Source organism: Amphibalanus amphitrite, unplaced genomic scaffold (assembly GCF_019059575.1).
Source record: "Amphibalanus amphitrite isolate SeventyFive unplaced genomic scaffold, NRLGWU_Aamphi_draft 000289F_arrow, whole genome shotgun sequence".
Lineage (NCBI taxonomy): Eukaryota > Metazoa > Arthropoda > Thecostraca > Balanomorpha > Balanidae > Amphibalanus > Amphibalanus amphitrite.
Window position 1 is genome coordinate 38842 of NW_024881784.1, and position 13821 is coordinate 52662.

A 13821-nucleotide genomic window follows, 5' to 3' on the forward strand; every position below is an offset into this window, starting at 1 on the left:
TACGGTGCCCCGGTGCCCTCCCCGTTCCGCCGCCTATGCTGGTGAGACAGGCGGAGATGGGGCTGACTCTAAAATGTGGACTTTCGGTGGTGAACTGTGGCGTGGTGCCGAATAGCGAGACCCCGGTCATCGCTGGAAGAACGGGAGTGTGGTGATTTGTCCCAAGCATTGATGACTATGCACAGCGTCGCTCTGTGTGACCCGTAAACCGCCGGATGGTCATATGAGGCTTGACCTCGGCAATGCTGCCTGACACCTGTACAATCCCAGCGGCCAGCTGGGAAGCCTGGCCGGCCTGCTGGACGTCGATGCACGCGGCGAAGGTTCAAGGTAGGATGGTACAGGAACACGGCTGTATCCGGCTAAGTTTATACGTCCCGACGGTTAGTCTTCGTCTGTGTGGCGGTGTTTTGAGCCGCCCGTGCCGCGTAGTTCTGCGCCAGAGGTCGAGAGGCAGGAAGTGAATTCCTTTGACGCAGCCATCCACCCAGCATAGGTGGATGGCTGCGTGACGGCATCGCGCGCGCCCACCGGAACGTCGTCTCCTGTCCATGGTAGGAAAGCGTGGGCTGAAACGACTTTTGCGAGCGCTAGCAGCGACGCGAGGGGATTCTCTGTTTACAGTCTGCACGACCTTCTGTTTCCCAGCCAGCAAAATTGATCTGGGACGTATCTGGTTTTCAATTCTGGCTAGCTCCGGCCGAAGTACAGGCAAGGTATGGAGCTCTATTGGCCAGGCTCCGTCAGCTCGGACTGACACAAGATCCCGGAGTTCACCCGTACCATAACCGGTGTTAGCGAGCAAATTACGCCTTTCCATGGATATCTTGTCGAAGACAACCGGCGCTCGGAGCGCGGCGGCCGGTCCGCCGCGCCGCGCCGCGCACACATGTGTCATCCGGCCCCTGTCTTGGTTAGTGGTTCTCAATTCTCATGCCCACGTGTTGTGCTACCACGAGGGCTGAGACAAGACGGGGGCCCGACACTCGACAGTCTTCAACGTGGCTCCGCCGGTGCGACACGGCGCCGGTGTATACCTACGACGTGGCCGATGCGGCCTGACGACTGCGAGTCTTCGACGCGACTCCGCCGGTGCGAGGCCGCGCCGGTGTACGACGTGGCCAACGCGGCCTGACAACGTGTGACGGATGTATAGGCGTATCGATTCAACCGTTTGCTTGATAATCGAGAATAAACTTATACCTATATGAACAATAGCTTTATGGTCTTCCGGGTGACGAAAGAGAACGAGACCGAGAACGAGTGAACGATCACGAACGTAAATGAACATTTCTGGTCCTCCCGGCCGGATAACGCACCGAACGGTGGAACTGTACGATTCTGGCGAACAACCGGACTTATGCCGTTTCAGCGCCGTGCCGTACCTCAACCGTGCTTCGACTACAGCCAGAACAGCTAAGAGGCAGCCGGACCCGGCCACAGCACGCGGTACAGGGAGCCGGACTTGAGCCGGACTTGGCGGTCCGAAACCATACCAACTCCGGAGCGCTACGGCAAAGACTGGCTAACCGAAATAGAGCCATATCGACCCAAACCCGTTTTCCGACGGCGTTCCGTTTAGGTATGTAGGTACATCGGCCCAAATCTGGCGTGTCGGAGCTGCCGAGGAAAAATTCTGCCTCAACTGCCGAGGCAATTGAGCCGAAGCAATTGCTGGCTGGGTGGGTGTTGCTACCAGTCATACCGAATCGCACCTCCCCTCGGCCTGTGGATCTCGGAGTCTCCCAGGCCCAGGATCTCGGAGTCTCCCAGGTAGGACCTGCATACAAAATACGAATTATTTCGTCGGCGTAGTCCTGTACCTATGGCTCCGTCTGCGCCCACACCCCTGTTGGCACGATGCGGCTCTTGTACCTTCTCAAACTGAAGCCATGCCTTGCCTATCAGGCGTGCGACGTGCTGCCGGATATACTCGTAGGCTCTCCGGGGTCTTTTATTACGGTGATTGGAGAGGCCGCACTGTCGCGAACAACCTCTCTGGATCCACCAATAGCTGGAATCGTGCCTGTTTTTTCCTGTAGTAACTCCTACGAGTTTATAATGAATAAATGTAAATAGTAATTCATTCATGCGAATTGTACAAGGAGACTAACGCGAAACGGGAGCCATTTCACCCGCTAAAGTGCCCACTCTAAAATGTATACTATCTACTAGGTGATTCTAGTTGTATTCTAATCTGGCATCTGTTTATACTCTCCTCGCGCCGGCCACCGTGACCTCGAAGCTCCGCCCGATGTAAACAATAGGACATGGAGGATGGGTGAGTGCCGGCGGTCAGTCGTTGGGGAGTCGTGGTGGTGGGAGTATGCTGCTGGTATCATTTTGAAAGTTGGTCTTCTAAGACATGTTATCGTGGTTGCAGTAGATGCTAGCGAACTGCCTGTAATCAGATACCGGTCTGGCGAACATATGCGTCATTTTTGTCTCATGTAGTATTTCTAGCATTACGCTAAGTCGTTTAATCTGAAATGCAAAATAATCTAACAAACGCATCTGGAAGGGTAAGCATTTCAATCCTTTGGTGATAAAAGCATGCGGTTCAGGTTGGAATAGCCAGTCAGTGCACCGTAACATTGTCTTCTGTTGCGACTTGCAGGTACCTACCTCATCCGAGTTTGCCATTTTTATTTCATCAATATTCAAGTGATATCCTCATTCAGCTGAGACTGATTCTAAACTAAGGGTGAAGTAGCAAAGTTTCTCCTTGTAGCATCAGCATCAGTGTGTTACTGAACTCTTAGTATTGATCAATTGAGATGTTAAGATTGTTTGGAAAAAAGAATCTTTTGGATGTTAGGTATGAGTTTTTGATTTTATAGATTTTTCTTACTCACAGGTACTAATTTATTATTAATAGACATATATTTTTCATGCAAATGGCTGTAGGGCTAGGAGAAAAATATATAACTTACCTACAGTTTGTACTGTCAAAAAACCTCAACATATTCAGGTCATTGTCATGGGTTGGAGTCTTGTCACCTAGGTACCAGTCTGAGTCTTTGTTGGAAATTATTTTGACATGCTGTGCTTTAGCCACTTGATGATTAGTCTCTTCTTTTTCAAACATCTTTCAAACTACATTTGACTGAGTGGCCTACTGCTAGTTGAGTTTTCATGCAGTACGGAATTGGTATTTGAAAACGGACATTTGGTATAGAGCTTCTAAGGATATCGTAAAGTAGGGAGAGTTGCTGGTTTCCCTAGCACTTCTATAGATACAAGGCTATAAGAATCTCTGGTTTCCATTCGGAATGTACAGCCACAGTGGCTAAAGAGATCAACAGGGTGGTTACAGGTGATTGTTAGATATTTTGCAGAATATGATTGGATGAGCTTGCAATGGCCTGCATGCACCAGTGAGATTGCTTGGCCCTGGGTGTCCTGGACAGGCAATTTCGACCCTTAGTAGCATGGTGCTGGTGTAAATCACCCTGGTGTTCAGGCAGTACTTGAGCTGGGGGTTTCCAGCTGTTGTTTATTGCTGTAGATGAGGGGAAAAGGATACCCCAAATTTTGATTCTATGTCTTCTGGGAATAATTCTGATTATTGGGGAAGCCCCAGGTTTAACCTTGGGAAGGTGCTTTTTAACTTGATCCTCATCATGTGAGTGGTTGCTGAAATGAGAAAAATACCAGGTGAAAAATCTTCCTTCAAGGACCCTGGTGTTTGCTTGCTCGAAATTGATATTAGCTGAAAGAACTATTCTTACCTATCACTGTAAAAAATGGCATGAAAGACACAGTGGCCTAATCTTTCCTGAGACTGTAGTCTGCCCAAAGCGAACTGCCATTTAGGGTGGTGCTCTAATATTGGCGGCTCAGTGACCTAGCCTGGGCAGTGACCTGCCCCGGCCGCGCAGTGACCTAACGCCGGCGGCGCAGTGACGTTCCCCCGTGCCGCAGATGGAGAACCCGTACCTGACCACGCCGGCGCTGCTGGGCCTGTCGCAGCACACGGCCGGATTCTCGGAGGCCCTGAGAATGTCCCGCACCTTCGCCCCTCAGGTGAGAACTCAGGAGTGCAAGGGGCGTCGGAGAGCTAACGCTGAGAATGCCTCGCATTTTTGCCTCTGAGGTGTAGGAGTGCAGTCTAGTGCGCTCGAAGAAGTGATGCGTTGACGTGCACGCCCGAAGATTAGCCGGTCTTTTGTACTACATTATCCGTATGCTGTGTGGTTTTGCCCAACCATCCTACATCGCGTAAAAGGTGGAGAATGAGAGTCCCCGGCAGGCGGCTGGCAGTGATGAGTAGGAGCGTCCCCCCAGGAGACTGACCCTGTCCCTCCACCCCGGCAGGCGGCTGACAGCAAGGAGTACGGCGGCGGCGCGTTCGGCGGCGGCCCGCTGGCGCTGCGCTCCTCGTTCGACTTTCCCTCGCTGTCCGGTCCTCTGTTCCTGGGCTCGCCGTTCCTGCCGGCCGGCATGGACCCGCGCCTGCCGTTCGCCGGCTCGGCCTTCCACCCGGTGACCTCTGCAGCCGCCGCGGCCGCGGCCGCCGCCGCCGCTGCCGCGCCCTTCGACAGGAAGTTCTTTTCGCCGGCGAAACGGGACCCGAAGCCGGAGCCGACGGGCGAGTACGGCGAGGTGTCGTCGACGGCGACGGCGGCGCGCCGGCCGGCCGACGACGAGGAGCGCGCCAGCACGGCGTCGGACCGCTCCAGCCCCGAGGAGGCCAGGGCCAGGAGTGAGTACCGCGGCACCCGGAGGGATGGGTCAGCAGAGCCTAGAGGGGGACGGGGCCCGTCCATGGCTGGGTCTGTCCACTGGCCGTTGCTCCGGGGGACTGGACTGGGAGGAAGACGGGATCCGTCCATGGATGGGTGTGTTCGGTGGGTGTCTGCTGTGTGCTCGTTGCAGGTGATGTCTGCTTGCAACGGTTTTGCGTGGGTGGTCAGTGGTCAGCGTTTATGTGCTGTATGTGTGTCGTGTCCCTGTGCCATAATTGGGGCTGGCTATGCGTGGACGAGCTGCATGGGTCCGGCGACCTCCATCCCGCATTCGACCATGACCAGCCTACCGTCAATGTCTCCCGGACTGTCGTGGGTCTGGCGATTGCCCACCGACGTTGGGAAGCAGCGGTGTTTTCTGGCCACGGTTCGGGTGGACAGCGGATTCGCGACTCGGGTGGGCAACAGATTAGTCAGCTGGATCGCTGGAGGCCAGGCTGCGATCCGCCCGACTCAGGCGCGTAACCACGAGTCTGAAGTTACTGGGGACCACATGGAGGGCCGCGAAGACCAAATATTATATTTCAGGATCAGCATTCGCCTGAGGGGGGGGGGGGAGAGGGGGGTGTTTTTGGCCAGACCTGCCAGTTTTTTTTTGCGCGTGTAAGGAAAACCGCGGCGCGCACCGCCACGAAACTTGGTACCTATAGGTTATGATACCTCAATTTCGCATCGTCTGTGAAAATTTTTACCCCAGGTCACCCATGGTCAGGTTACCAGAGATCAGCTATTATACCAACAGAAAAATAGCCGCCTGGCGCAATTTTTCTATATATAAAAAAAACGCTGACGAGTTTCACCAATCAGGCGAAAAAATATCCGCCGGCGTGAAAAAATATCAGCCAGAAAAATAGCCAACGAGTTTCACCAACGGCAAATGCGGCATTAATGAAACGCTAGCCTGGAAGCTAAGCCGTTGACCTTAGGTCAAAGCTAAGAGCATTTGAAACAGCTATCGAATGCGCTTTCCCGCAGCACTGCAGCTCTATTGGTTCCTGACTTATGCGCCGATTTGTGTGAACAGTTGTCAAAATTGGGAACAAAAGTTCGTGAAAATTTTACCTTTAGTGACCTCCAGTGACCTCAGCGATGACCTGATAAAACATGACATAGGTAATTCTTAAAAGATACTGTAGTGAGCTCTCTGTTGCTTTTTACCGCGTCTTTCTAGCTTGCTTACTTTCCGAGATAATCTGGTGTGGCCAAAAAGCCCCCAACCCCCATGGCGAGATTGGCCGAGGGGCCCACCCGAGCGTTGGCTAAACAAAACATCCATTGTTTTGTCTTCCGTTGACTACATATTACTCTTCACTTCGATTTAGAGACAATATTTGGATATTTAAGCAAACTGAGGAGGTCATCGGTTTTACTAGGGACGGTCCCCAGTAACCCAAAAGTTACTGGGGACCGGTCCCCAGTGTCCCCAGTGGTGGTTACGCGCCTGGCCCGACTTACAAGTCAGACGGGACGAGATGGAATGGAACTTATTGGGTGATATTTTTAAGTACGTTCTTTTCGGTAGTTGAACGCAACTGCATTTCAGGCGACGGCAGTTGGCTCATTACCAATTTTATGCGATTATGACCGTTTTAAGGACGCCATTAGTTGATGAGCCATTGCTAGATCTGCATTTTTATTTCACTTATTGGCCATTTCGTACGTTTTATGAATAATTTAGCCACTGAACTGCTACTCAAGCTCAAAACCTTCCCTGCGAATCAAACAGCAATACCACGATTTTTTTGTGAATTCCCAATTGTCATCATAGTAATTGAAATAGAAGAAAGCAGTAAGCTTATCATCAGTGAAATTCTGCTACGGAAAAGTGTGCAAGCTACATCGCACATTTAGTTAGCGGTGTTCTGGTCATGTAGCTCTGTTATCGGTCACCACCACCAGCAAACCTCCCCCGTCGCCAGTGTGCCTTGTCCGCCCGTCTGTAGGCCTCTGGTCGCCGGCGGGGCTCCGTGACACACGGGGCAGTTTCCAGTGGGTGCTGGTCGGCGGGTCTCGGTGGATTTGGGACCCGCTGCCTCCGAGACTTATTTATTTATATATTTCACATCGTGAGGCGATTCCACCGTATGCAGTGGCTATTCCATGCCTCGAGTCAGTTGTGTAATGGGAAGAATGACTGATCTCAAATATGCACTCATACGTACCAACATACAATCATACAGTCGCACCGCATCAAAGACGGACTGAGAGGTCGAGTCTTCTGGTCCCGGAGTCAATAGGGCCTTTCTGAGCAGGCCTCCTGAAAGCTAGTCAGTCAGTCAGTCGCTAGCCAGCCCTCACAATGTCTCGCTCGGGACCGCTCGGGAGACGACCAAGGGCTGCCACCGGGGCACCTTGAGCTCCTACGGGTGCATGGTGTGATGGGTCGTGCTTGTGCGTCCTGGTACGCTCCTCGAGCTCCCATCCGTGTGATGGATCTCCCGCTGAGCTCTGCTGGCTGAACTGCGGTATCCTGTCGAATGGTCAGTCCTGGTTCTACCCCGTGTCTTCCTAACACAGTTACCTGTCTCTCACAGTTCCTGTCATTTGGTGTAGCATTCCTGCTGCTGCCGACCACCTTCCGCTGCTCTGTCAAGATTCAAGAACCATCTCCATTCAATCAGCCTCCGTTAATGAAGCCCTGAGCCTTGGACATTTCGGGTGATAGCATTCGCCGTTAGCGGCTCTCAGCCGGTGCTAGTCCGTTGTCAGGCGCTGTCCGTAACCGTCAGCTAGACTGCTACCCGTAACTCAGCCCGTCAGTATACAATTGATCGTTGGGTGCCCTGTGATTATCAGTCTTTCAGGTTCTGTCAGTTTGTCAGGCTCTGCACCAGCTCGTCATCCCATACCAACCTTCATCAGCTCGTCATCCCACATCAGCCCGTCGGCCTCCAGTCCCTGTCCGCCTCCATCGGCCCAGTCCGCCTCCATCGGCCTCCGTCAGCCTCCGTCCGTCTCTGTGGGCCTCCGTCTGCCTCTGTGGGCCTGTCACTGTCTGGGCGGGTGGCCCCCGCATCTCTAATACGGCACGGCGGGGGCGGTAATTGGCGCTGTCCACGCGCCGCGCCCGCCGCCGACGATGAATACCGCGCCGCGTTCGACACGGCCGTCATCGGCGCCGGCGCCGGCCCGGGCGTCCCGGCGGACCCGGGAGGCACCCCGCCACACGGCCAATTATCGCTGCGCACCACAAAAAGGCGGCGCGCGCCGATAGCGCCGCGCTAAGCCGCCGACGCGCTAACGACTGGCGGCTTTCAGCGGCGTGAATCGGCCGGCTTTGCGGCCGGTGTCATCGCGCGATCGGCCGCGCCGGACGGCTCACCGGGATCACGGGCCGCAGAGCCGGCGGCGCTGGCCGACCCGGCTCCCCGGCGGCGATATAGTCCGGCGGCCAGACGCTATCGCGCATTACCATACTAATGTGCCGGCGGCGGTCCGCGCCGCGCCGGCCGGCCACCGTAAACTGCGTCGGCACCGACAGGCCGCCGTCGGCCACGCGCCGCGCTGAGCCGCACGGGGAGCGCCGCCGCCGCCGCGGGGTTATCTGCGACCCCGGCTGGTCGGGCCGGGTCCCGCCCCGCACACGGGACCTCCGCAGGCTGGCTCAGTGGTGCGAGTGATAGATGTTAGGGGGAAGTGACTCGGAGGCCCATTTGACAATGGCTGCGATACAATGAGCAGTCGAATGATATGTGTTGGACCCGCCAATAGCATTGCAGACGCTTTGAATCACGAGTACTTTTCCCAAAGTTTGCATTAAAATGACTTCTCTCGACATTTCCGCTTTCATATGGCCAATATTCTAGCAGTTAACCTTGCTGATGACTATGCGTTGGTAAGGAACACTGTTGAACATTTTAGCCAAGCTAGGTTAAAGCCAAGAAACCATGCCGTATTATATCGTCTTCAGATTTCCTACCTGATGCGATTGCCTATCTGTTCAGTTACGAACTGCGCCAGGCTGTTATCTTTGCTCTCGGACGGATTATGGTTACGGTTATGCGGCCTCCGACTCGCCCATTTCTGCCGTCAGAGCGCGCCTCTCGATCACGGCGCGATGCCCCGGTATCGCCCTGTCGACTGTGTATCCGCGGCCCTCCGCGGCCCGTATCTCCCGCGACCTGTCGCCGAGCCCGATTAAACCGTGTCCCGGTGACGGACGATGATGTGTTATTGCGTCCGCCGTCTGCCGGCAGCTGCCGCCGATCGGCCCGCTATGCATACTGCTGTGAATACGCGTCTCCGTATATCGGCCACAACGAGCGGCCGGAACGGCACCGAGCAAATTGGCAACGGCGCTCGGATTGTGTCTGAGGAGGAGTTGTGGCACCGCCTGTCAGAACGGGTGTCATAGCGGCGCGATTTATCGCGATTGGCCGCCGCGCCCGGGTAGTCGGCCGGCGCGGTTTTGTGCGTGATGGCCGGCTCCCCCGGCGCGGACAAAGTGGCCGCCAGTTATTGGCATACCGCTGTCAGTGGCGACCGCCGCCGACCGACGGCCGGGGGCCGATAAATGGATAGCCGACGACAAACGCCGGCCACTCTGAATAACAGCCCCGCTGATGCTCGCTAACATCCTATTCATCCGGCGGATTTGTGACTATAATGTCATGGCTGGCTGGAAGGGCTTGTGACAGCCGATTCTTTGCATTTAGATATGACGTTATGGCTGCTCTTTATATTTCCTTTTAGATGGAGTGGCTTTGCTGTTGCCGTTTTGATAATCCAGCTATTTATTTGCTATGCGTAAATATGCGGCGAGTATATTTTCATTTTGTTTAACGCAGCCATTCAGCCGTGGCCCTCCTTGCTCGAGGGCTTTATCGCCCTGGCCCCTGCCAGCCGAGCAAGAAATCCTGTAAAAGAATCGGCTTCAGTAATGAGTGAGAATTTAATTAACTGACAACTGTTTCCCGATTTTTTAATGGCCAAGGGGAGGCGCCAGGGAAGTTTTGTCATTTTTGTTGTCGGCGGCTGAGGAGCGACTTCAGCTAATCTGTTCTCGGAAGGAGATTGGGAAGGGTGGCGGGGACAGGTCCAGATAGTTTGCCGGGACTGCTGGCCAGTCGGAGGAGGGCCGAGCGATCCCAATTCTGATTGGGGCTAGGGTGAGTTTAGGCGTGGAGGCGCGTCTTCAATCCTCAGTCTCACATTAGTTGATGCCTGGTAGCGGGATGCTAGATAGAGACTTTTATTCTTTTATTTCTTTAGGTCTTTTATTATTGACGTTTTGTTGTTTTCGCCCCAGAGTATATTTGAATGCCATCACCCATTCAAATCAGCCTCGGTCCGCTGCCGATCGCCTCCTGTCCGTGTAGGAGCGTCACAAATCGGTGGGATCACCATCAGCAGAGGTCGTCCGAATCTCCTCACATTGGCTGACCCCAGCAGCGCGTCGCTGGCTATGACCGGGCGGCTCTGCAGTTTGCAGGTCAATCGGCTCGGCGGTGCGGCTATTTAGCACGTCGCCCACCACTGACATAGCTTCATATAGGCCCTGGAGCTGCTTGGGTAGGGCTGGAGCTGGAATTGGAGCTAATCCTGAGACTGGAGGGCTTATCGGTGGCGTGACGGCCTCGTTGGGCCAAACCTGCCCTAGACACGGTGACGCTTCACCACCTGCCAGCCGACCGACGCGACGCTGCCGCTCCCACCGCGCACACCCGGCCGGCCGGCCTGCGGTTTTATCGACTTTTGATTCGTGTTTGCGTGTCGCTGGCGAATGAAGACCTGTTTGCGCCATCCATTCACATGGAGCGCCTCGTCACATGATAAACTGCGCCTCTGAAGGCGCACTCGGCCCGGCTGTATGGCCCGGCCGCTAATCCCGCGGTGAGGCGACTGATCCGACTGCTCGGTCTCCGCCGCTCTTCAGGCGGTGCTGACTTGAATGGAGACCGGTCGAGACAGCGGGACGGAAAAGTCAGAATTCACAGCAAGCTTACGTTCTGCTCACAGGCAAATGTGTAAGGAGTTTTGGTCATACAGAACGGACTCGGGAGGCTGTTGCGTTGAGTTTATTCAGCGACACTGCCGACACAGTCGATCCCTTCAATCAGTGTCCTCTGAACAGATGGAGTTGAGACCTTTGTGTCCGGTCCCACACTCCACCGTTTCATGGATGGGATGGCTGCGGCTCCGTCGGACCGCAGTCGGTACCGCATTGATCCCGGTCAGCAGATGTGACCGGAGCCGGGCGGCTGGGCGGGTCCGGCGGCCATTGGAGCGACTCTGACCGCGCACCGACGGAGCACCGCCCACCCGCCCCCGCCCCCGCCCGGCGGCCACGCCCCATACCCACTGCATCCGGCGGGGCAGCGGACGGCGCAGGTCGAGCCGCGGCTACCAAATGTCGGCGGAATGAGCCTCGAGCAGACTGGACCCGAATGTGCTCACGGCTCAGTCTTCAAAAGAGGGTCGCTCCTAGTCGAAAGGAAATGTGTTTGAATCCAACTGTGAGAGTGTGAGGGGCGGACCATCTCACCAAGCTGCTCAATTCATACATCATGTCGAATTTCACCAACCGCTGGTCACTAGAGACATGATACCGCCGATCCGTCGAGATTGATTACTGATCGCAGGGAGACACTGATATGTATGAAACGACACTTATTCAGCTTATGGTCAGGGGAGCTATGGTTGGTCATCGGCTGGAGGTCCGAAACGTTTATCCTGCAGGTGATAGCACACGCTCTTTCCCTTTCACTGTTGTCACTTTTACATTTCAAGGCAGTAGTATTTGGTATTCGTTTAAATGCATGCTGAGCTGAAATGTCTCGGACGTTATTACGAGCGAGCGAGCGCAGCGAGCGAAGCGAAGTCTTTTCAATATAACGGAAAAATCTCAGTATGAGTGGCCCGGCCCGGCCCGGCCCGGCCCGGCCGGCCTGTAATGCTTTTGAGAGGCTTATATCTCAGCAACCGCTGGACCGATTGGCCTGCGGTCTTTTTTTGTTGGGTAGCCCCATCCCTTCTACCCCGTAATTGACTACTTTTGATACATCTCAGTGACCGCCGTGGCACGTGCCACGTGAAAAGTCAAGGGTGTTCAAGCTGTTTTGCAAAAGTAGTGATTTTGAGAGGCTCATATCTCAGCAGCCGCTAGGGCAATTGTCTTGCGATAATTTTTGTACGGTAGCTGCATCCCTTCTACCAAAAATAGGATACTCTCGATGCATGTGGGTCGCCCCCAGTGCACGTGCAAAATACAACAATAAGAGGTGTCAAATTTGTTCCCATTTTAATAACTCGGTAATTACTTGGGCGATTTCGCTGAAACTTGGCGAAATTCCCATGTGTTGCGGTTAGGGTGCTACTGCACGTGCGCACGTGCAGGGGGCGTTTCCAGATCTCGAGAACGGCTGGGCCCATTGTGCTCAAATTTGGTACACGGCTGGGGACCGGTTAGTAGGGTGCCGTGCAAAAGTCAGTTTGGACCCCGTTTGCACGTGCGCACGTGCAGAATGCCGCTTCCAGATCTCAGGAACGGCTGGGCCGATTGCGTTCAAATTTGGCACACCGCTAGCGACCGTTTAGAAGGGTGCTTTGCACAAGCCCCGTTGGAAGTAGGTACCCTCTCGCCCTTCCGCACGTGCAGGGCTCACTATCTCGCTCGCTCGTTCTTCGCCCAAAAGGCGTTTTACTGGTGGTTATGTAGCGGCGTAGCCGTGTTCTGATCTGCGCCGTGTCAGCGTTAGCACAGTGTACGCTGTCACACCGGACAGTGGTTTTGAGCTGCGTAACCGTTTTGTGACCATTCTATGACCTGTCGGCGGCAGTCGGTCCGTTCCCCGCTGTCTGACTCGGCGGTGGCCCGGGTCAGACCGAGGCGGACCGCTCCTTCGGTGGCCCGGGTCAGACCGAGGCGGACCGCTCCTTCGGTGGCCCGGGTCAGGCTGAGGCGGACCGCTCCTTCGGTGCGGGCGGCCGCCCCCGACCGCTCTTTATCAGCGGTTTCTTGTTAATTGGCACGCGGCCGGCGGCGCGATGCGATCTGGCGGCGGCGGCGGCGGGTGCCGACAGCGGCCGATGGCGTCCGTCGGGGGTGGTCCGGTGCGGCGCGCCCCTGTTTGTTGTATTTCCCGGCGGCGTTATTGGGCGGCCACCGGGCGGTGGCGGCCGGCGCGCCGGGGAGCCGCCCGTCTCAATGACGGCCCCCCGCCGACACCACGCAGAGATATTATTGGCCCATAAACTTATCTTGTTAGGGCGGCGGCCGCCCCGCTGCGGCGCCAGCGCGTGTTTTATTGGTCTGATCCGTCAGCGCGAGACGCGCCGGTCCCGGACCAGCTCTCCGCGGTCGGCGGTCCGGCCGGGCGGTCCGGATCGGGCGGCCCACTGGCACCCTTTCTCGGCGACGAGCCGACTCCGGCCTCTTCCCGTTCTCGGCCACCTCTCCGGCTCGACCATCCCCCAGTTCCCAGCCCCCCCCCCCTCTGACATTGCAGGTGGTCCGAGAGAGGGGCATCCGTCCGGTCCGCGGCACAACTGATTAGCCGGCCCGACCAGCCGCCGGCCGCTCCCGGTTTGCTTTGCAATTAGTGCGCTCCAATTTGAGTGGCGGGCACGTGCATGACGTGTGCGGCTGCCGCCGCCCCGCAGCATTTCTGTGAAACGCCGTCGACAGCAAACACATCCAACACCACTTACAGCGGTGATGAGTTTCGGCGTGCGGCACGATAGGGCGGTGGCCGTTTTGGAACCGCGCCGCTCAAAGGGTGCCGCTATCGGCGGGGCGGCGATCCGGCTCCGGTCACTGCGATGGGTGCCGGACGCTGATTGTTTTAGATAGGCGGCACTCCCGTCTGCCATCTGGACATTGCCAGTGGTGGTATCTATGCTTATTTCTATCACATCGTCCCCCGCTCCGTGTGTGCGCTGACCTCTCGGTGGTGCTGGAGTCCAGGCGGCAGGCCTCCCGCTCCCGGCTGGCTGGTTTTGCCGCAATGTAGTAGCTAGGAGGAGGTGCACCGCTCACCGGAGATGGACGGGAGGGCAGCTCAGCTCCCGGTGGGTGCTGCCTTGTGCTGTCTCCGGCCCCAGCCGGTCGCGCGCCTCCCTCACCCCTATAGTG

General features: G+C 56.0%; 1 protein-coding gene across 2 annotated transcripts in view; it reads left to right on the forward strand.

The window, feature by feature from the left end:
- Window positions 1-2210: 2210 nt before the first annotated feature.
- Window positions 2211-13821, forward strand: part of LOC122387561 (E3 ubiquitin-protein ligase Rnf220-like) — a 47897-nt gene continuing 36286 nt past the window's right edge. The window contains exons 1-3 of one of the 2 annotated variants that reach the window (XM_043377880.1): window positions 2211-2281; window positions 3925-4026; window positions 4318-4705. In XM_043377880.1, coding sequence (XP_043233815.1) covers window positions 3925-4026; window positions 4318-4705 — 490 coding nt within the window. In that variant the 5' untranslated portion in view covers window positions 2211-2281. Of the gene's footprint in view, window positions 2282-2309; window positions 2523-3924; window positions 4027-4317; window positions 4706-13821 lie in introns of those variants that run through there. The other variant, XM_043377879.1, reaches the window with a different exon arrangement.